Raw genomic sequence first — 24468 nt, 5'->3', positions numbered from 1 at the left:
ACACTCCCTGCATGTCTGCTACACTCCCTGCATATCTGCTACACTCCCTGCATATCTGCTACACTCCCTTCATATCTACTACACTCCCTGCATATCTGCTACACTCCCTTCATATCTACTACACTCCCTGCATATCTGCTACACTCCCTGCATATCTGCTACACTCCCTGCATATCTGCTACACTCCCTGCATGTCTGGTACACACATGTATTGGATGCATGATGTGATTTGCTAACTCTTAAAACATCAGCAAAAATTTAACCTTTCCCCAACTTCAAGCTCAATTTCAAGCTACTTCGGTCCTAAAACCAATGAAAATCATCTCTATTTCTGTAATATATTTTCCATTCTATCAAATGAGACCAAGAAACTGTGAATACATCCATAAAAATACGAAAATACACTGCAAAGTCACTGTTTTAAACCAAATACAAGGAAGCATTTTTTCTCATTATTCACTGTGGGCTGCAGGATTTTTTTTATATAGTGCTCACTTACCACAAAGACCCATTCTCTCATATCCAAGCCCAAATTTACTGCTCACAGCTTATCTGAGTGAACCGAGCTCATGCCATAGACTAACAGCATGAACCCAGGCTTCAAACACGTAGAACAGCACAGACCCTCAAGTGGTTAAAGTCTAGGCACTGTACTTCCACCTCCAATTTCCCTGAATCCCCTCACAAAATGTTATCTTGCTCATACTCCAACAGCACATCAGGTCCCAAAAACCATTTGCTTCAACTCACTCCCATCAAATATGCTCACACATGCCTGCTTCATGTCCAAGCAACTTCCACGGAAAACCTTTACCCCTTTCTTTCCATCCTTTCCTACGACGACCCTTACCCCTCCTTCCCTCCACTACAGATTTATACACCCTCCAAGTCATCCTCTTGTGCTCCATCCTCTCTAAATGACCAAACCACCTCAACAACCCCTTCTCAGCCCTCTGAATAATACTTTTAATAAATCCACATCTCCTAATCTCCAAACTACAAATTTTCTGCATAATATTTACACCACACATTGCCCTATGACACATCACTTCTTTCACCCTGCAACATTCACAGCCCAAGCTTCATTCTTATACAAATGTGTTGGTACAACTATAATGTCATACATTTCCTTTTCTGCCTCCATGAATAACTTTCCCTGCCTCCACAAATGCCTCAATGAACTAACCACAGTTGTCCCTTTAAACAATTTTATGGTTCACCTCAAATTTTTTATGCACCCCCACCCCCCCACACACACCCAAGAATGAAAAAATAATATATCTCCTTGTGACAAAACTAAACATGCCATAGTAACTGTTAGGAATCCAATACAATATAGAAAAATGTACATTAAAATAATTTTATAAATAACAACATATTGGCCATTTCCAACCATTGCAGGTGACCTAAAGAAATTCATTTTCAGTAATTTTATACAGATGTAACTAGCCTTCAATTCACACTAGGGTGGCAAACAAAAATATTTAAACAAATTTTACCATGCATACCAGACAGAAAAAAAATATAAAGAAAAGCTTAAACAAAATCTTACCTAAGGATGAGGCCATTTTTTTTATGAGGAGTAGTAGGCACCGGAGAGGTTTGTTGAAGTTTAGGTGTGTGAGGAGCCTGGCACTCGTGCTCCCCTGACAAACAACACACCAGTTCCAAGCTGGAATTAGCAGTTTCCAGAGCTAAAGTTACTTCTTCACCTTCCTCAATGTCTCTAGTGGCCACTAAGTATAAATGAAGGGATCCTCTTTCTACCACATGCCGTACCTGCATCAAACATTAATTTTAATACAGAGAATGAATGTTAAGTTTGTGATTATTAGCAGGTTGTCACATATGAAAAGTCATTAAGACTGTTAAACCCCTTAACCCTTTCACGGTTTCGGACGTACTAGTACGACTTACGCACCAGTGTCCATGACGTACTAGTACGCCTAAATTCTAGTGCCCTCAAATCTAGTGAGAGAAAGCTGGTAGGCGTACATATGAAAGAATGGGTCTATGTGGTCAGTGTGCACAGTATAAAAAAAATCCTGCAGCACACAGTGCATAATGAGAAAAAAAAACTTTGACCGTGTTTCTGGATTAAAACAGCGACTTTGCACTGTATTTTCATATGGTATTTATTGTTGTACTCTAGTTTTCCTGGTCTCATTTTATAGAATGGAAGACATATTACAGAAATTGAGATGATTTTGACTGGTTTTACAATGAAAAGTACCTTGAAATTGAGCTCAAAGTAGCAGAAATGTTCGATTTTTACCAAAGTTCAAAAGTAAACAAATCATGCCAAGCGTCCAATACACGTCAACTGGTGAGTCTAATATTCTTTCACAAGTGCGCTGATATTATTTATACCATTTCTACACTAATGCAGTAGTCTGCATAACAGTAAATTTTAAATTTTTTGTAAGAATAAAAATTCAAAGTGGAAAGCCAAAGAAATATAAGAGGGGCCTGGGGATGTGACTAACGAACCAAGAACTTGATATTTTAGTGCCAGGAATGTCTTTCTTGTTTATTCTGGACCCTATTTGGAAATTGGCATCTTTTGAAATTTGTGTGAAACTGGCAAAATTGCTAAATTCTGACCACTTTATTGGATAGTTGAAATCGGTAAATGGGTGGTTTCTTGTACTCATTCAATAGAAAAAAATGGAGTTCTAGCAAAATTGTTATGATTTTTGTCGACTAGTACACTGGAATTGGCTGAAAATAGGGCTCAAAGTGGGCAAAATCGCCGATGCGTAAACATTGTCGAGACCGCTAACTTCGCGAGAGCATAATTCCGTAAGTTTTCCATAAAATTTCATACTTTTGGTGTCATTATGATCGAGAAAAGATTCTCTATCTATTCATAAGAAAAAATAATTTTTTTTTTAAATTTGGCAACCCTGAGAACATCTCGGAGAGGGCCTGGCGACCCTGAAAGGGTTAAATAATCACTGATAACTGGGACAAATTCTATGGCAAACGTGATATGTATGCAAGGGATGGGGTTCATCTCTCTGGGGCAGGTGTGGTTGCATTAGTCAATTTGATTGAGGGGGGTAATTGATGACTTGTCTAGGACTTAAAATTGATAGATTATAGAGGTATGGGTGTTTGTAGGAAACAACCATGCTGTGGTATTAGGGTTGAAAACAGAAGATATTACCGGGATACCTCAGGGATATGTTTACAAAATTTATTTATTTATTTAGTAATTTTAGCATACATACAGAGGTACAAAAAAATACAGGTAAGAGCAGCATGCCAAAGCCACTTATATGCATAGCATTACGGGCTGGCTTAAAATTAACTTAAGATTAACTAAGCAATGATGAAATCAGTGATAAAACATTATTGTAAACAGATTACTATAAAGCACAAACGAGTATTACAAAGACAGGTCATATGGTTGCATGCATTGCTGTACATTCAGTCGAATGGAGTATTCTGTTAGGTAGTGTATTTAAAAAAATAACAAAGTTAGATTGGGTCCTAGGTTTAACATTTGTGTGATATAATTGTGAGTAACATATAGGATATACAATTTATAAGGTTCAGTTATTCAGTATTTATTTGGTTTTGAGTGATTAAGTGATCTTTGAGAAGAGACTTGAATTTATAAACAGGTAGTGTTTCTTTTATATTTACAGGTAATGAATTCCAGATTTTAGGGCCTTTTATGTGCATTGAGTTTTTGCATAGCGTGAGATGGACACGAGGAACATCAAAGAGTGATCTGTGCCTTGTGTTATGGTCATGTGTTCTGTTGAGGTTGGCAAGGAGATGTTTGAGGGGAGGGTTAATATCAAAGTTAAGTGTTCTATGTAAGTAATAGGTGCAGTAATAAGTATGGATGTTTTGTATGGTGAGTAGGTTCAGTGTTTTGAATATTGGTGGAGTGTGCTGCCTGTAGTGAGAATTTGTTATCATTCTAACTGCAGCCTTTTGTTGGGTAATTAGTGGTTTGAGATGGTTAATTGTTGTTGAGCCCCATGCACAAATTCCATAGGTGAGATAGGGGTAAATAAGAGAGCGATAAAGGGCCAGGAGGGCTGACTGTGGAACATAGTACCGTATCTTCGATAGTATGCCTACAGTCTTGGAAATTTTCTTAGAAATTTGTTGTATATGTGTATGAAATTTGAGTCTATTATCAAGGTGGATTCCTAAGAATTTTCCCTCTGTTAGCTTTGTGATAGGTGATCTGTTTATCGTTATGTTAAGAGGTACATCTGTAGCTCTGTTACCAAACTGAATGAAGTAGGTTTTGTCAATGTTTAGTGTAAGTTTGTTAGTCCTCATCCAGGTAGATATTTTCTGTAATTCGGTGTTTACAGTATTGGCTAGCGTGACTGGGCTCGGGTGAGAGAAGACGTATGTAGTGTCATCTGCAAAAAGTGTGGGTTTGAGTAATTGCGAAGCATTTGGTAGGTCATTTATGTATAGGAGAAAGAGAAGAGAGCCAAGGACACTTCCCTGTGGGACACCAACTGTAACTGGTTGAGTGGAAGAGCTTGCCCCATTTGCGTACACATTTTTTAGTGCGTTGATAATAAGGGAGACTTCGCATGGGTTAGTCGGAGCTAGGAACAGTGTGTTCGGGTAGTTGCCAGTGAGGTAGTCATTTGGTGGGGTATCTGAGCTTGGGATTTTATTGGCAAGGTTTTGTCCTATAGTGGAGAAGAAATCATTGAGTCTGTTTGCTGTTTCTGTTGGTGGGAGTTGGGGTTCATCTGATTTTGCTAATTTTATTTCGCTATTTCGTGATATCTTTTTTGTTCCCAGAATTTCTGATAGGGTCTTCCAGGTCTTTTTTATATCACCTCTTAAGTTGGATAATCTGTTCTCATAATACAGTTTTTTTGCCCTTCTTATCAGGCTGGTTAGGATTGACGAGTAACGTTTTGTTTGGTCTCTGGTTATGTGACCCATTCTGTACTGTTTTTCATATCGGTGTTTTGTATTTTTGGATTTGAGAATGCTGGGTGTTAGCCAGGGACTGTTCAGTCTCTTAGCTGTCATCTGTTTAGTTTTTTTAGGGCAGTGCTTGTTATAGAGGTATTGGGTCTTTTTTAGAAAATTATTAAAACATTCGTCAATATCTGTATAGATTTCTAGCTCAGTGTGCCAGTCAATGTTTGTTACTGCTGTTGTGAAGTTATTAATGGCTGCCTCATTGTGAAGTCTGAAGGTGACTTTAGTAGTGTCTTGGGGTATTTTACCAAGAGTTGTTATGAGGAAAGTAGGGTAGTGGTCTGTGGTATTATCTGTAATTATGCCTGATTTTAAAGGGGATATGGTGTTGGTCCAGATGTGGTCAAGTAGGGAAACACTAGTCTCCATAACTCTTGTAGGTTTTGTTACTGTTGGTAGCAACATGCAGTTACTCATTGTGTTTGTGAATTCAGTAACGTGTGGGTCCTGGTCTTGTAGGAGATTTATACTGAAGTCACCTGAGAGTAGTAAGTGATCTTTGTTCATGCGTGCATCAGTTATCATACTTCCTAGGTTTTGACTAAATTGGCTAATGTTTGATTGTGGAACTCTGTAGATGTTTATCACTGTGAGAGGTTTTTGTAGGTATTTGGATTTGAATTTAGCTATTATATATTCCCCATGTTCATCCCTTGTGCAAGTATTAGTGATACATTCTAGTTGGTCTTAGTAGTATATAGCTGTGCCACCCCCTTGTTGGTCTGGCCTACAGTTGTGTATGGCTGTGTAACCAGGAATGGCATAGACATCTGTAGTATCAGGCTTTAGCCAGGTTTCAGTTAGAGTAATGATGGACATATTGGCATGCAAGTTGCTAGTAAAGGTAAAGCAATTGATCAACAAACAAAGAGAGATAGCAGAAGGCAACGAGTGACTAGCTCCCTTAAGGTTTACTATACAAATAGTAGGAGTCTAAGAAATAAGACAGATGAGCTAAGATTACTTACAAGTGCAGGTAATATAGATATTATTGCAATAACAGAGACATGGTTCAACCTAAAAGATAGAGATGCTTACTGAATGCAACATACAGGGTTATAAATTATTCCACACTGATAGGGTCAACAGGAAGGGTAGGGGAGTGGCGATGTATGTCAGAGAAAATTTAAATTGTTGTCTTAGGCATGATATAAGATTAGAAACATCAGACACAGAATCTGTTTGGCTACAGTTTCTCGAGGGTCGTGAAATATAAATTTTGGGTGTGATTTATAAGCCCCTAAACCTTGATATGAGTGCAGTAAGCTGTTATGGAACAAAATTCATAAGGGGTCTAGATATGAAAATGTTGTATTAAAGGGAAATTTTAACTTTAGAGAAATTGATTGGAACAATAGGATATAGGAAAGCACTGGTTTGGTAATAGTCGTGGATGAGTGGAACAAACTCCCGAGTACAGTTATTCAAGCTAAAACGTTGTGTAGTTTTAAAAACAGGTTAGATAAATACATGAGTGGGTGTGGGTGGGTGTGAGTTGGACCTGACTAGCTTGTGCTGTTGTGTCTGGTGCTGTGGTCCATCCTTGAGTGGAGGTGACCAGACTGGATGGGTCACTGAGCTAATCTGGGGGGGGGGGGGCTTACTGACCTGCTCTGCATGGGTCAGTAGGCCTGTTGCAGTGTTCCTTCTTTCTTATGTTCAATGTGACAGGAAATCTTGAGTCTACTGACTTTCTTGATACGATTCAAGATTCCTTTTTAAAACAGTTTGTGACAGAACCAACTAAAGAAAACAACCTACTTGACTTGGTTCTTGCCAACAACGAATCACTAATAATTTTGAGGTTAATGATGAGCTTGGGGAAGGCAATCACAAATCACTTAGTTTCAATATATCATGGAATTACCCAGATAACTGCAATAAAATCTCTGTCCAGACTCTTACTTGACCAATTTCATGGGACTGAAAAATTACCTGGGTGGGCTAAATTAGGATGACCTGACTATTGGTCAGGTAGGTGTTCTTGGTTGCCAATATGACATTTTTCAGAGCATAGTTCTAGCTGCCCAGACAACTTTTGTTCCAAGTAGGGAAATTAGATCTAACAAAAATAATCCTAAATGGATGAACAATATATTAAAACATCTCAATGGTCAAAAGATAGGCATATATAGGCATATCAAAAGAGGGGATGGGCAGTTAAGAAATCAATATATTCAATTAGAGAGAGAAATAAAAAAAAAGAATAAGAAAAGCAATAATGGATTATGAGGTTAAGGTCGCAAGGGATTTGAAGACTAACCCAAAAGGGTTCTTTCAGGTATACAGAAGTAAGATTAGAGACAAGATAGGCCCACTTAAGAGTAACTCAGGTCACATCACTGACAGTGATAAGGATATGTTGAAATTTTCAATACTTACTTCCTCTCGGTTTTTACTTAGGAAAATACTAGCAAAATTCCAGAAGTAATAGATTATGTAGAACAAGACGATAATAAACTATGCACGATTGCAGTAACTAGTGACATGGTTCTCAGACAAATAGAGAAATTAAAACCTAACAAATCCCCAGGCCTTAATGAACTGTTTGCAAGGGTGTTAAAGGAATGTCACTACAAACTAGCACAGTGCCTGTTAAGTGGAAAATGGCAAACGTAATACCTATTTATAAGGCAGGTGACAGGTCCTTAGCTTCGACCTATAAACCAACAAGCCTTACCTCCATAGTGGGAAAATTTAGGAGGTAGATCATGGTAATGAATATGATATTGTGTATATGGACTTCAGTAAGGCTTTTTATAGAGTTCCACATCAGAGGCTATTAAGGAAACTTAAGGTACAAAGAACAGGAGGAGAAATTTTTTCCTGGGTAGAGGCATGGTTGACAAATAGACAACAGAGAGTTTGCATAAATGGAGAGAAATCAGAATGGGAGCACGTCGCAAGCAGTGCTCCACATGGGTCAGTGTTGGGCCCCTTGTTGTTCGCAATTTACATAACATAGATGAGGGAATAAATAGCGACATAAGCAAATTTGCCGATGACACCAAAATGGGCTGTGCAATTCATTCTAATGAGGACACTAGAGCACTCCAGGATTATATGAATAGACTGATGCAATGGTCGGAGAAGTGGCAGATGCAGTTTAACCCTTAAATGGTCCAAACATATATATACGTTTTTTTAACATCTGAAAGTATGTAAAAAAATGTAGATCTTCTTTTTTGTTTGCATTTGAAAACGTGTAAAAAAAAAACTTTTATATACATTTTTTTTTGTTACATTTGAAAATATGTTAAAAAATGTAGATCTACTTTTGTAGCACTACAAATTTGAATGTCTATTTGTTTGGACCGTTTAACCCTTTCAGGGTCCGTCCCGTAGATCTACGGCTTTACGTTCAGGGTCCAAACCGTAGATCTATGCCATAAGCTCAGCTCACTCTGATAAGCTGTGAGTGATAAATTTGGGCCTAGATATGAGAGAATACATCTATGTAGTATGTGTGCACCACATAAAACAAATCCTGCAGCACAGTGTATGAGAGAAAAAAACTGAGACCATGATTTTCGATTAAAACAGCGGCTTTGCAGTGTTTTTTCATATATTTTTTTAAAGTTGTATTTGTGATTTCTTGGTCTCATTTGATAGAATGGAAGACACATTACAGAAATAGAGATGATTTTGATTGGTTTGAGCACGGGAAATGGCTTGAAACTGAGCTCAAATTAGCGGAAACGTTAAATTTTTGCCGATGTTCAAGAGTAAACAAACGACCTCACACATCTAATACACACCAGCTGGTGGGTCTAATATGCATTCACAAATGTGGTGATGATATTTACACAATTATTACAATATTGCATAACAGTAAATCTTCTATTTTTTGGTTTGAATAAAAATTCATTATGTGAATAAAAAATAAAAATGGAATTCATTTGTAAAGCCTCAAAACATAACTAATGAACAGAGGAAATGTTAGTTTAGTGCCAGGAATACCTACATTGTTTATTCTGGACCCCATTTTGAAATTTGTGTTAACCCTTTCAGGGTCCACAGGCCCTCTCAGAGACTTGTTCTCAGGGTCCCCAAATTTCAAAAAAAAAAAAATTATTATTATTTCTTATGAAAAGACAGAATCTTTTCCCGATCATAATGACACCAAAAGTATGAAATTTGATGGAAAACTTACAGAATTATGCCCTCGCGAAGTTAGCGGTCTCGACAATGTTTACGCATCGGCGATTTTGCCCACTTTGAGCCCTATTTTCGGCCAATTCTAATGTACTAGTCGACAAAAATCATAACTATTTTGCTAGAACTCCATTTTTTCTATCGAATGAGTACAAGAGACCACCAATTTAAAGATTTCAACTATCCAATAAAGTGGTCAGAATTTAGCAATTTTGCCAATTTCACACAAATTTCAAAATGCCAATTTCCAAATAGGGTTCAGAATAAACAAGAAAGACATTCCTAGCACTAAAATAACATTTCCTCTGTTCATCAGTCACATCCCCAGGCCCCTCTTACATTTCTTTTGCTTTCCACTTTGAATTTTTATTCTCGCAAAAAAAATAAGATTTACTGTTATGCAGACTACTGCATTAGTGTAGAAATTGTATAAATAATATCAGCACACTTGTTAAAGAATATTAGACTCACCAGTTGACGTGTATTGGACGCTAAGCATGATTTGTTTACTTTTGAACTTTGGTAAAAATCGAACATTTCTGCTACTTTGAGCTCAATTTCAAGGTACTTTTCATTGTAAAACCAGTCAAAATCATCTCAATTTCTGTAATATGTCTTCCATTCTATACAATGAGACCAGGAAAACTAGAATACAACCATAAATACCATATGAAAATATAGTGCAAAGTCGCTGTTTCAATCCAAAAACACAAAGTTTTGTTTTTTCTCATTACGCACTGTGTGCTGTAGGATTTTTTTTATACTGTGCACACTGACCACATAGACCCATTCTTTCATATGTAGGCCCACCAGCTTTCTCTCACTAGATTTGAAGGCGCTAGAATTTATGCGTACTAGTACGTCTTGGGCACTGGTGCGTAAGTCATACTAGTACGGCTGAAACTCTGAGAGGGTTAAATTGGCCAAATTACAAATTTCCGATCACTTTATTTTGTAGTTGAAACAGTTGACTTGGCAATTTCTTGTGCTCAATCGATAGAATGGAAGACATACTAGTGAAATAGCTAAGAATTTGGTCGACTGGAATAATGTAATTGGCCTAAAATGGGAGTCAAAGTTGGCAAAATCGCTGATTCGTAAATATCGCTGACACATCAAAATTCGCAAGCATAATTTCGTCAATTTTCCATCAAGTTTTGTACTTTTTGTTTTATTACCTTCAGAAAAAGATTCTCTACCATTTCGTTTGAAAAAATAGCAAAAAAAATTTTTTTTTATTTAAATTCTTGGACCCTGGTGCACAGTTTGAAATTTGCCTCTGGGCCCTGAAAGGGTTAAATAATATATGTAATTTAAAAATCAGAAATATTTACATTTTAATTTATAAATAAGTTTATTCAGGTATACACAAATACAGTTACATACATAGATTATCATACATAGCAGCATATGTGTAAAGTACCCAGGATAACCCAAAAAATTCAAGAGTGACATATTTCCATTGGTGTCCATTTATATTTACACTTATATTTACTTTTATACTTACACTTTTATATTTACACTTACCTTGGAGATGTTAGTTTAATTGGTTAGTTTGATGAAGGAGATGTTGGCAGAGGTTTAGGGTGGTGGAAGATAGCAGGGCGGTGTATGTTCAGCAGTCCTATACACATCCAACAACACTGGAGAGTTACTCTCATGTTGTTTTTCTGTCGCTTACTCGCTTAACTTAGTTGCTACACTGTTAATTCTACACTTTATCACTGGCTGGCACTATAGCCTTTATTGATACCTGCTGCTTTAGTATCATACATATTGTAGAATCACTGAATCACTGCAGAAGGCACATTCTCCCCTCTCTCTTCCTCTACTTTAGTACTTTGCTATGAGTTTTTTCTTGAATTCTATTGTGTTTCTCACCTTCTTTACCAAAGGGCTGGCACTAGGAGCTTTCTTTGGGCCCATGGTGGCTTATTTAGCAGTTGCAAGCACAAAAAAAAAAAAAAAATGAATTATTATGAAATGTGTTGTATGAACCCGTGGGGTGATGGTCACATGCTTGTAAACAATGGCACACCGAGTGTGAATAGTGAGGGAGACTGCTTTGTGAGTGTTCACTGACGGGCAGATGTGTACCAGAAGGTTGCCAAATCATGAGTCCAATCACGAACCACGAAGCTAAACTTTTTTCACGAAGCTAAATTTTGCCGAAAGTTGGATTTCACGAAAGTCGCGGCCGCCAAAGGGCAGGGGTCCACTGTATATGCTTCTAAACTGATGTATTCTGAGCACCTCTGCAAAAACAGTGATTATGTGTGAATAAGGATGAAAGTATTGAATGAGGATGAAAGTATTTTTTTTTGGGGGGGGGGGGATGTTCGTTCTTTTTGGGTCACCCTGCCTCGGTGGGAGACGGCGGACTTGTAAAAAAAAAAAAAAAAAAATTCAGGTGTATAAATGGAAAACAGGAATTAATAATGAGGATGTAAATAGCATGCTAAAAATATCTAACATAGACAGGACTCGCAGTAATGCCTTTAAATTGGAAAAATTCAGGTTCAGGAAGGATATAGGAAAACACTGGTTTGGTAATAGAGTTGTGGATGAGTGGAACAAACTCCCGAGTACCGTCACAGAAGCTAAGACGTTGTGTAGTTATAAAAATACGTTAGATAAATACATGAGTGGGTGTGAGTTGGACCTGACTAGCTTGTGCTACTAGGTCAGATGCCGTGCTCCTCCCTTAAGTGACGTGTCTGACCTCACTAGGTCAAGGCATTAGCTTAAGCCAGTGGGAGAATTGGACCTGCCTCGCATAAGCCAGTAGGCCTGTTGCAGTGTTCTTTCTTTCTTATGTTCTTACATATTTCAAATCTTACCTTACTAACAAGCAGCAATACGTCTAGGCAACACACCTCCCCACTCTTAAAAGACCTAAACTTACTCACTGTACAGAACATTCACACCTACTATTGTGCAACCTACATTTACAAAACCTTAAATTCTAATATTAACCCTGAACTAAAACGCTTTCTTGATAGTTGCAACATGACACAGACACAATAAAAGGGCCTAAAATCTGGAACTCCCTGCATGAAAACTCTAGAACTGCAGACTCAACCACCATTTTCAAAACTACCATTAAAAAACATCTTATCTCCCTAACACACTCCATCATCAGCTACCCAAATGAAAACCACCTAATTCTCTTCTTTGTATCATGTACATATTCAAAACAACATAATCTTACTCTCGTTATCTGTAATTCCTCCCTAATTTACACTTACACCCACCCAAATGACTGTAAACATAAAATTCCTAGTACAGTGGAACCTCGGCTAACGAATGCCCCACCATGCAGATTTTTCAGGATACGAACCATCATTTGGTCGATTTTTTGCTTCTGGAGACGAAGGAAATTTCAGGATGCGAACTTCCCCCCCTCAAGGGAGGTTCCTTAACCCTTTGACTGTCGAAGGGCCCAATCCTGAAGTGTCTCTTGGTGTCGCAAAATATTCGAAAAAAAAAAAAAATTTTTTTCTTATGAAAATGTTAAGATTATTTTTCTGATTGTTTTAGTCCCAAAAATTTTTTTTTCCCAACAGTACTTACCGAGATATAGAGTCCTGAAGTTTGCTGAAATTGATCTGCTAGCGGCAACAGCGGCGACTGCCGCTCACCCGGTAAACTTTGATTTACTTGTATTCGATGGTTTCTTGTTTTTTTCACTATTTTATTTTTTCACATAACTTTTGTGGCCTGTGAGACCAAATTATTGTGCAATGTTCAAATATACACTCGTTGAATGTAACACAATTATAGCAAAAACACTCGTATCATTATAATGTTGCTAAAACTTGTTTACACAATGTAAACAAATGTTTATTACGATTGTTTTATAATATATATACATATGTACAATCACTGGACACTTTTCTAGAAGTGCTGCAGCTTGTGGAATTCTTTGAAACATGGGTATAAGCACAATGGTGTCTTACACTCCTCACACATAAAACGAGTGTCTCTGCGTTTTTGTGGGCGTTTTGTGGTATGTCCACAGACAAAACACCTCTTCTGAGCATTTTTCTTGGCAGTAATATGGGGTAGTGATCACCAGGCCTCAGACGAGAGGACATGTGTTGATAATTTCGTGGGCGCTGGTCTATTGCAGGTGTTGTTTCTTGGTACTTGAATATTATTTGTCTGATGACTGACAAACAAAATTCACCATATTTGGGTTTGTTCTTGGTCTTCAACTTATACATATTATAAGCATTCAGCATGGAAATGTCAAGAAGATGGAAAAACAGTTTTATGTACCACTTATAACTCTTGCGAACACAGTCAGCAAACCCAATCTGCATGTCACATTTGTCCACTAAGCGCATATTGAGGTTGTAATCCATCACAGCTGCAGGTTTTACAATGGGTTCATTGGTCTCTCTATTCTGCTTGCCAGTGTCTACCATTTCGTGTCGGTGAACTGATGTCAGCAGTGTGACATCACGTTTGTCATGCCACCGAAATGCCATGATGTCATTGGCAGCAAACACCTGCACTTCACCTCTATGACTGCCAGCTTCAAACCTAGGCATATGTTTACGATTTCTACGCACTGTGCCACACACATCTGTCATGTTCATACGTAAGAAATCACTGAGTATAGGGCTTGTGTACCAGTTATCAGTATATAAAATATGCCACTTACCAAGATATGGCTCCATCATTGTTCTAACCACATCACCAGAGATACCCAGTAACTTCCTGGTATCTTCCATTGTTTTACCGCCAGTGTACACAATTATATCCAAAACCAGACCAGTTTTGCAATCACACAGAACAAATAACTTTATACCAAAGCGTTTCCTCTTGCTTGGTATATACTGCTTGAATGAGAGTCTTCCTTTGAACAAAATCAAAGACTCGTCAATAACAAGCTTCCTGAAGGGATAAAAATACATACAGCACTTTTGTTTCAGGTACATAAACACATGTCTGATCTTACATAACCTGTCGCTTCTGTCAGGCCTGGTTTTGTCTGAAAAGTGTAACATACGTAACAGTAACACAAATCTATTCAATGGTATAATGTCACTGAAAGCAGGGGTTGAAATCAGGCGGTCTGTCGCCCAGTATGTGTTGACACTATGCTTATACACATGTGGCATAAGCATTGTTGTGGCAAAGAACAGATACATCTCTGCCACAGTTGTGTCCTTCCACTGGTGTAGGCGTGATCTTGGTGACAGAATAGTGTTTGCCATGGTGTACTCATAGTATGTATTGCTTTCCCTGACAATAATGTCCATCAAGGGTTCATCGAAGAACAACTGAAAGCATTCCAGTTCAGTGGGATTGTTCCCAAGTGTACATGATGGCCGTATTCCACTTTGTCCTCCATCAAAGTTATGGGGATTGGGAACAAACTCGTCATCTTGCTGCTAATCCCAGATGCGGTCAGCTGGTGCGTTCTGGATATTGTAATGTCGTTGTGGTTATGCAGGTTGTGGTTGTGGTTGTGAGAGTGTGGGGTCGGCCGAGACTGGTTGTAGTTGTGCAGAGTCAGCAGCGCGGGCAGTAGCGTGGCCCGCTGCTGGTGTCACATGACTCATGCCACCATCACTATCACCACCACCGCCTGCTGCCTCACTCACATCATTTATACCCATCGTAACAATATCGTCATCTTCACTATCAGGACGTGGTGTAGGGCCACGGGATGTGCTCCAAGATGTACTCCTTCTTCTTGGAAGAGCATATGGCACACTACCAGACCGCATGCGCCGTCGTATATACTGCCGCTTCACTGGGGAATATTCACCCTGTCACAACTAGAACTGCTTTCAATAACCTTGAAATCACTATCACTATCACTTGCACTGCTCACATCTGAGTCTTGTACACCAAATAGTTTCCTCTTTCGTCCTGGTACAGGTGAACATGAACGAGCCGGCCCAGCACCAGAGGTGGAAGGTTGTGGGTCATCTGGGTTTTCATCACTAATTATGTTATCCTGGGTAATTTTCTCGGTCACACCCGCTTCAAAACCATGGAATTCACTTTCACTGACACTATCATCACTGTTTGAGCTATCACTTGGGAACAAAAGACCTCCAATCCGCCGAGGAGTGAGGAACTTCTTACCGCGAGGCATCGTGAAAATGGACTACCAAGATGGCATTCCCACAATGCACCGCTGAATCCCAGATTTTTTTCACAGGGTGCACACCGACCACTGAGACCCATTCTCTCTCGTGTAGGCCTACCAGCCCTCTCCCACTTGATTTGAAGCCGCTCAAATTTATGCGTATAGATACGTCAAACACGGTATCTCCCATGACGTATATATACGTCCGCGACAGTCAAAGGGTTAATTCTTTCAGGGTCCAGAGCCCAAATTTCGAAGAGTGCACCAGTGTCCAACAATTTTCAAAAAATAATTTTGTTATTTTTTCTTATGAAATGGTAGAGAATCTTTCTGAAGGTAATAAAACAAAAAGTACGAAATTTGATGGAAAATTGATGAAATTATGCTCTCACGAATTTTGATGTGTCAGTGATATTTACGCATCAGCGATTTTGCGGACTTTGACTCCCATTTTAGGCCAATTACATTATTCCAGTCGACCAAATTCTTAGCTATTTCACTAGTATTACTTCTATTCTATCGATTGAGCACAAGAATTCACCAAGTCAACCGTTTCAACTACAAAACAAAGTGATCGGAAATTGGTAATTTGCCCAATTTAACCCTTTGAGGGTCGCCAGGCCCTCTCAAGAGACTTGTTCTCAGGGTCGAAAAAATGAAAAAAAAAAAAAATTCTTGTGAAAAGATGGAGACTTTTCCCGATCATAATGACACCAAAAGTATGAAATTTTATGGAAAACTTACGGAATTATGCTCTCGCGAAGTTAGCGGTCTCAACGATGTTTACGCATCGGCGATTTTGCCCACTTTGAGCACTATTTTCGGCCAATTCCAGAGTACTAGTCGACAGAAATCATAACTATTTCGCTAGAACTCCGTTTTTTCTGTCGATTGAGTACAAGAAACCACCCATTTACCGATTTCAACTATCCAATAAATTGGTCAGAATTTAGCAATTTTGCCAATTTCACACAAATTTCAAAAGATGCCAATTTCCAAATAGAGTCCAGAATAAACAAGAAAGACATTCCTGGCACTAAAATAACATTTCCTCTGTTCATTAGTCATGTCCCCATGCCCCTCTTACTTTCTTTTGCTTTCCACTTTGATTTTTTATTCTCACAAAAAAAATGAAGATTTACTGTTATGCAGACTACTGCATTAGTGTAGAAATGGTATAAATAATATCGGCGTACTAGTACAGTGGACCCCCGCATAACGATATTAATCCGTTCATGTGAGCTCATTGTTATGCGAAATTATCGTTATGCGAATGAATTTTCCCCATAAGAAATAATGGAAATCAAATTAATCCGTGCAAGACACCCCAAAGTATGAAAAAAAACATTTTTACCACATGAAATATTAATTTTAATACACACAAACTGAAAAAGGCATGCACAATTACATGACACTTACCTTTATTGAAGATCTGGTGATGATTGATGGGATGGGAGGAGGAGAGAGTCTTAATGTTTAGAAGGGGAATCCCCTTCCATTAAGACTTGAGGTGTCAAGTCCTTTTCTGGGGTTACTTCCCTTCTTCTTTTAATGCCACTAGGACCAGCTTCAGAGTCACTGGACTTCTGTCGCACAACATATCTGTCCATAGTGGCCTGTACCTCTCGTTCCTTTATGACTTCCCTAAAGTGTTTCACAACATTGTCAGTGTAATAGTCACCAGCACGGCTTGCAATAGCTGTGTGAGGGTGATTTTCATCCATAAAGGTTTGCACTTTCAGCCACATTACACAGATTTCCTTAATCTTTGTAGTAGTCAACTTCTTCAATTTCTCTCTCCCTTCCTCCGAACCAGTTTCCTCAGGTCTGGCCTCTTGCTGTTGAAGTTGATCTAGCAGCTCATCAGTGGTTATTTCTTCACTGTCCTCCTCCACCAACTCTTCCACATCATCCCCACTAACCTCCAACCCCAAGGACTTCCCCAATGCCACAACTGATTCCTCAACTGGCATAGGATTCCTAGGGTTAGCCTCAAACCCTTCAAAATCCCTTTGGTCTACACATTCTGGCCACAGTTTCTTCCAAGCAGAGTTCAAGGTCCTCTTAGTCACTCCCTCCCAAGCCTTACCTATAAGGTTTACACAATTGAGGATATTAAAGTGATCTCTCCAAAACTCTCTTAGAGTCAGTTGAGTTTCTGAGGTCACTACAAAGCACCTTTCAAACAGAGCTTTTGTGTACAGTTTTTTGAAATTTGCAATAACCTGCTGGTCCATGGGCTGCAGGAGAGGAGTGGTATTAGGAGACAAAAACTTCACCTTAATGAACCTCATGTCCCCATAAAGTCACTCTGCCACGTCTGTAGGATGACCAGGGGCATTGTCTAACACCAGGAGGCACTTAAGGTCTAATTTCTTTTCAGTTAGGTAATCTTTCACATTGGGGGCAAATGCATGGTGTAACCAGTCATAGAAAAAGTCCCTAGTGACCCATGCCTTACTGTTTGCCCTCCACAGCACACACAAATTAGCCTTGAGGATATTCTTTTGCCTGAATGCTCTGGGAGTTTCTGAGTGATACACTAATAAAGGCTTCACTTTGCAATCACCACTAGCATTGGAACACATCAACAGAGTAAGTCTGTCTTTCATATTATTATTATTATTATAATCAAAAAAGAAGCGCTAAGCCACAAGGGCTATACAGTGCTGCAGGGTAGGGAAGGAAGCGAGGGTATTGGATGGCAGAAGGGAGGAGGGATGATCAGTAGGTTACAGAAAACAGCGGGGCAGGGGATAGTACGGGGGTAGGGGGTAGCAAGAGATTAAAGTAGAAAGGGCTGAAGGTATCAGAATTTGTGAAGTCAGTCAGTTGTTGTCAAAAAGTCAACGAGAGAGTCTGGATGAAAGGTGGGTCCATCAGCGAGAAGGGAAGGTAAAGAGAAAGCAGCAGAGAGAAGACGACGACGGAGGTAAATTCTGCGTGCTCGTTGATAAAGTGGGCAGTCCAACAGAATGTGGCTGACTGATAATGGAACTTGGCAATTCTCACAGAGAGGAGCAGGGCGCCTCTCCATGAGATATCCATGAGTAAGACGAGTATGGCCAATGCGAAGACGGGAGAGAGTAGTCTCCCAACCTCGACACTGGTGATAAGAAGACGGCCAGTAACCTATACTCGGTTTAATAGATTGAAGTTTGTTGCCGAGCATAGTAGACGAACGTTGTTGCCAACGGGTGTGAAGTTGGGAAGATATTGCAGCAAAATAGTCCATAAATGGAATACCTCTACATGAAACTGGTAGGTCATGTACTGCTGACCGCGCAGCAGTGTCTGCCTGTTCATTGCCCTGTACGTCAACATGACCAGGGACCCAACAAAAAACAATATCTTTATGCTTGGTAAAGATGAGGCGTAGTCAAAGTTGGATACGGAGGACTAAGGGGTGAGGTGTATCAAATTTTTGTATAGCCTGTAAAGCACTAAGGGAGTCCGAGACAACCACAAATGATGACACAGGCATAGATGCAATACGGGTAAGTGCTGTAAGGATGGCATACAATTCAGCAGTAAAAATACTAGCCGAAGATAGTAAATGCCCTTGTACGACGCTGTCTGGAAACACTGCTGCGAATCCTACGCCGTCAGAAGACTTAGAGCCATCTGTGTACAAAGCAATGGCATGAGAATGAGAGTGAAAGTGGTCAAGAAAATGAGAGCGGGAAGCGACCGTAGACAGTTGGGCTTTTGAGCAAGGGAGAGAGAAAGAACAGACTCGAACAGCTGGAACTTCCCAGGGGGGTAGGGAAAAGTGAGATGCTACATGTACATAGAAAGGTGGTAGTTGAAGAGAAGACAAGAGCGAATGAAGGCGAAGAGAGAAGGGACGGAGTAAACAGGGGCGGCGAACAAATAAAGAATGTCTACTAATACAGTGGACCCCCGCATACCAGACGCCTTGCATAACGGACAATCCGCATACCGGACGCTTTGATCGCTAAAATTTTGCCTCACATACCGCCCAAAAACCCGCTCAGCGCCCTTCGTCCGAGACGCGTCCAATGTGCGGCCTGAGCCACGCTCACATGTTCCGCCGGTGGCATTGTTTACCAGCCAGCCTCCGCGGTAACATCCAAGCATACAATCGGAACATTTCGTATTATTACAGTGTTTTTGGTGATTTTTTTTCTGGAAAATAAGTGACCATGGGCCCCAAGAAAGCTTCTAGTGCCAACCCTACAGCAATAAGGGTGAGAATTACTATGGAGATGAAGAAAAAGATCATTGATAAGTATGAAAGTGGAGTGCGTGTCTCCGAGCTGGCCAGGTTGTACAATAAACCCCAATCAACCATCGCTACTATTGGTGGTACAGCTGCTGCTGCTGCTGTACCACCGTCAGCTGCTGCTGCACTGTCAGCTGCTGCTGCACTGTCAGCTGCTCCTGCTGCTGTAGTACCGTCTGCTGCTGCTGTAGCATCGTCTGCTGCTGCTGTAGCATCGTCTGCTGCTGCTGTAGCATCGTCTGCTGCTGCTGTAGCATCGTCTGCTGCTGCTGTAGCATCGTCTGCTGCTGCTGTAGCATCGTCTGTTGCTGCTGTAGCATCGTCTGTTGCTGCTGTACCACCGTCAGCTGCTGCTGCTGCTGTAGCATTGTCTGCTGCTGCTGTAGCATCGTCTGTTGCTGCTGTAGCATCGTCTGTTGCTGCTGTACCACCGTCAGCTGCTGCTGCTGTAGCACCGTCTGCTGCTGCTGCTGCTGTAGCATCGTCTGCTGCTGCTGTAGCATTCTTCTGCTGCTGCTGTAGCATCGTCTGCTGCTGCTGTAACATCGTCAGTTGCTGCTGTAGCATCGTCTGCTGCTGCTGTAGCATCGTCTGTTGCTGCTGTAGCATCGTCTGTTGCTGCTGTACCACCGTCAGCTGCTGCTGCTGCTGTAGCATCGTCTGCTGCTGCTGCTGCTGTAGCATCGTCTGCTGCTGCTGTAACATCGTCAGTTGCTGCTGTAGCATCGTCTGCTGCTGCTGTAACATCGTCAGTTGCTGCTGTAGCATCGTCTGCTGCTGCTGTAGCATCGTCTGTTGCTGCTGTAGCATCGTCTGTTGCTGCTGTACCACCGTCAGCTGCTGCTGCTGCTGTAGCGTCGTCTGCTGCTGCTGTAGCGTCGTCTGCTGCTGCTGTAACATCGTCAGTTGCTGCTGTAGCATCGTCTGCTGCTGCTGTAGCATCGTCTGTTGGTGCTGTACCACCGTCAGCTGCTGCTGCTGCTGTAGCACCGTTGTTGGTGTGGCTTATTGAGAATACCAAGAAACAATTAACCCCAGAGGATTTGCCACCCAGGATAGCCCAAAAAAGTCAGTGTCATCGAAGACTGTCTAACTTATTTCCATTGGGGTCCTTAATCTTGTCTCCCAGGATGCAACCCACACCAGTCGACTAACACCCAGGTGAACAGGGAAAATGCCTGGAACTAGTGCTCATATTGGTGAATTTAGAGCCAGCAAAGGTTGGTTTGAGAGATTTAAGAATCGTAGTGACATACACAGTGTGATAAGGCCTGTTCTGGAAGAAAATACCAAACAGGACCTACAGTACTCAGGAGGAAAAGGCACTCCCAGGACACAGTGTCTCATCAGTCATTGCTGCATCTTCAATAAAGGTAAGTGTCATTTATTCTTCATTTAGTAGAGTAGTACATGCACAATATATATTGTGCATGTACTACTCTACTATTGTGCATGTATCCTTCTCTTTGTGTGTAGGAAAATGTATATTTCATGTGGTAAAAATTTTTTTTTCATACTTTTGGGTGTCTTGCACGGATTAATTTGATTTCCATTATTTCTTATGGGGAAAATTCATTCGCATACCGAACATTTCGCATAACAGCCAGCCCTCTTGCATGGATTAAGGTCGCTATGCGGGGGTCCACTGTATCAGTGACCATTCTATAAATGGAAGGATTGCAGAGATCATGAGAGTGTACATAGTAGCGAAGGCAATGGGCATCACGGCGATCGGATAAGGATGGAACGTTCGCTTCTGCATAGAGGCTCTCGACAGGGGAAGAGCGAAAAGCACCAAGGCATAAACGTAATCCTTGGTGATGAATGGGGTTAAGGCTATTGAGAGTAGCAGGAGATGCCGCTGAATAGATCTGGTCACCATAATCAAGTTTCAATAAGATAAGGGTGGAATGTAGGCGAAGGAGGGTTCGACGATCAGCTCCCCATGAAAGATGAGCAAGGGTTTTAAGGAGGTTCAGCCGGCTGTGGCAAGTTGCCTTCAGAGAGGTAATGTGAGGTTTCCAGGATAACCTACGATCAAAGAGGAGGCCCAGAAACTTGACTGTATCACGTTCAGGGATACGGGAGCCATAGAGGTACAAAGGATGATCGGAGATGACAGAGTGTCTAGTGAAAGTAATTTGGTGGGTTTTAGTGCTGGAAAATTTAAACCCACGTGTGGTGGCCCAATTGGAAACACGGTCAACTGCATGCTGGAGAGAAACTGTAATAAGGTGACAGTCAGCGCCTGCACAGGCAATAGCGAAGTCATCAACACAGAGTGATGACCAAATATTTAATGGAAGACTAGAGGCCAAATCATTAATAGCAAGGAGAAAAAGTGTTGTGCTCAGAACACATCCCTGGGGGACACCTTCAGCTTGGATAAAGTCTGGGGAGAGCACATTATTAACCCAAACACGGAAATGCCTGTCAGTTAAAAAGTTCTTAAGGAAGGATGGTAGATTGCCTCGAAGGCCTAAGGAGTGGGCTTGGGCTAAAATATTATACCTCCAAGTTGTGTCATATGCCTTCTCAAGGTCAAAAAATATGGCAATAACTGAGTGGTTATTCGCAAAGGCATTACAGACATACGTATCCAAGCGTAGTAAGGGGTCTATGGTAGAACGTCCCTTACGAAAGCCATATTGACGAGTGGAGAGACTGTTGTGTGTCTCTAAATACCACACTAAACGTCTATTTACTAGGCGTTCCATCACTTTGCAAACTGCACTGGTAAGAGCAATGGGACGATAGTGGGAGGTTTCATGTCCCATAGTGCCTGGTTTGCGGAAAGGGAGAACAATGGCGGATTTCCACAGCTGTGGAAGAACTCCTTGTGACCAAATAAGATTGTAAAGGCGTAATAGGACTGCAAGGGCTGACTGATGTAAATGTTGTAGCATACGAATATGAATGTCGTCGGGCCCAGCTGCCGATGATCGGCAAGCTGAGAGTGTTGCCTCCAGTTCTTGAAGTGTAAAAGGCACATTATACTGTTCTTCTCTGAGAGAAGATAAGTCCAAGGGTGCTAACTCTCTGCCAGACTTTGAGGAAAGAAATGAGGGGCATAGATGGAGTCCCTGAGAAATACGGACCAGATGATTGCCAATTTCATTGGCAACATCTAGTGGGTTTGCTATATCAACACCGGCAACCCGCAGAACAGGAGCCGGGTCAGGAGAATATTTACCACTCAGTTTTCGTACTTTTTTCCAGACTGCACTCATAGAGGAAGCAGAGGTGATGGTGGAGACATAATCTCGCCAGCAAGTGCGTTTAGCGTCACGGATGACACGGCGAGCGATCGCACGCTTCTGCTTAAATTCAAGAAGTCTCTCTGTGGTTCTATTGTACCAGTACCTGCCCCATGCAGCACGTTTCAAACGTACTGCACGAGCACAAGCAGGAGACCACCAAGGCACGCATTTCTGAGAATGCCTGCCCGAAGTTTGGGGTATAGAATGAGAAGCTGCGGTTAAAATGGAGGATGAGAAGAGGTGTAAAAGCTCATCGATGGAGGACGAAGAAGGAACCTCTCTAAAAACAGTTAGGTGTGAGTAAAGGTTCCAATTTGCCTGATCAAATTGCCAGCGTGGGATGCGAAGAGGTGGTGAATATAAAGGGGAAGTAAGAATGATTGGGAAATGATCGCTGTCATGTATGTCCGGAAGAACAGACCAAGTGAAGTCTAATGCGGAGGAGGAAGAGCAGACTGAGAGATCGATGCAAGAGAGAGTGTGAGTCCGAGGATCAAAATGGGTGTGAGTACCTGTATTTAAAACATGGAGGGGGTGGGTGGCAAGAAAAGCCTCTAACTGAATGCCACGGGAATCACAGTGAGACCCCCCCCCCCAGAGGAAATGGTGGGCATTAAAATCACCAAGCAACAGAATCGGTGGTGGTAATGACGAAACAAGAAAGGCAATATCCGGAATAGATAATGCCCGAAAAGGAGAGAGATATAAAGAACAGAGCGTATACCACCTATGCAAGTGGATACGGGCTGCTGTGTAATGCAGCGAAGTACAAACAAATAGCTGATGGTACGGAATATCAGTGCGTAGAAGAAGGGCACTTTCATTAAAGGTCCCATCAGGAAAAGGATCTGAAGAATACAATAAATTATAGCCTGACATGGGAGAGATAACAGCAGAGTGTAATTTTGGTTCCTGTAAGCAAACACCAACAGGGGAAAACTGGGAGAGTAACATCTGAAGCTCACCCCGATTACCCCTGAGGCCGTGTATATTCCACTGTAAATAGGCCATGATTGGCAATGATAAAGATACCTGAAATCCGCAGGTAAGGGTTCCTATGGACTAGAGGGGTTAGAAAAGTCCACATGAGGAGGCAGTGGAAAACGTTCAAGCAGCGAAGGAACGGTGCGCTGTGAAGAAAGGAGTTGCACAGATGGAGTAGAGGAGAGAGAAGGAGCGGAGGGTGGATCAGTGTCCATTGATGGTTTGGTCTCTGCAATATATTCAGAGATTGCTTCAAGTGTTTCAGAATTCAGAGACGTCATATGGGAGACAATATTGGAAATGGTAGGGGGAGGATGAGTAAAGATTGGAACTGTAATGGACTGTACCAAGGTAGGGGGGGACGGAAGGGTGGAGGGAACTGGAGAAGTGTGGAAGGGGACAGAAGAGGCAGAAACCTGGGAGGTGGCCGAAGAGGAAGAAACTTGGGAGGGAACAGGGGAGGAAGGTGCAGTACGAGGAGGAGGGTGAACCTCTACACTTGTAACAGAGCCAATGAGAGGGGGAGAACCAGGTACAGAGACAGGGAAGGGAAAATGAGGAGGTGGAAGATGGGTAGGAGGTGTTAACGGACCTTTTTTTGACTTTTGAGAAGTAGAGGGACGATTGGGAGGAGGTGTCATACGAGATCTCGTCGCTACTGAGGCTTGTGAGTGAGAACACGAAGAAGCAAGATCAGACTGAGACGTTGAAGTAGGGACGTCTGAGCCGAGGACAGC

The 24468-nt window shown here is 41.2% G+C and overlaps 1 protein-coding gene across 3 annotated transcripts in view; it reads right to left on the bottom strand.

Annotated features, from left to right (window-relative positions):
* Positions 1–24468, bottom strand: part of LOC128688219 (inactive histone-lysine N-methyltransferase 2E) — a 252753-nt gene that overhangs the window by 83658 nt on the left and 144627 nt on the right. For all 3 annotated transcript variants that reach the window (XM_070079919.1, XM_070079921.1, XM_070079920.1), the window contains exon 7: positions 1553–1779. In XM_070079919.1, coding sequence (XP_069936020.1) covers positions 1553–1779 — 227 coding nt within the window. The remainder of the gene's footprint in view (positions 1–1552; positions 1780–24468) is intronic.

Source organism: Cherax quadricarinatus, unplaced genomic scaffold (assembly GCF_038502225.1).
Source record: "Cherax quadricarinatus isolate ZL_2023a unplaced genomic scaffold, ASM3850222v1 Contig44, whole genome shotgun sequence".
Taxonomy (NCBI): Eukaryota; Metazoa; Arthropoda; class Malacostraca; order Decapoda; family Parastacidae; genus Cherax; species Cherax quadricarinatus.
This window is presented reverse-complemented; position numbering and strand designations above follow the sequence as displayed.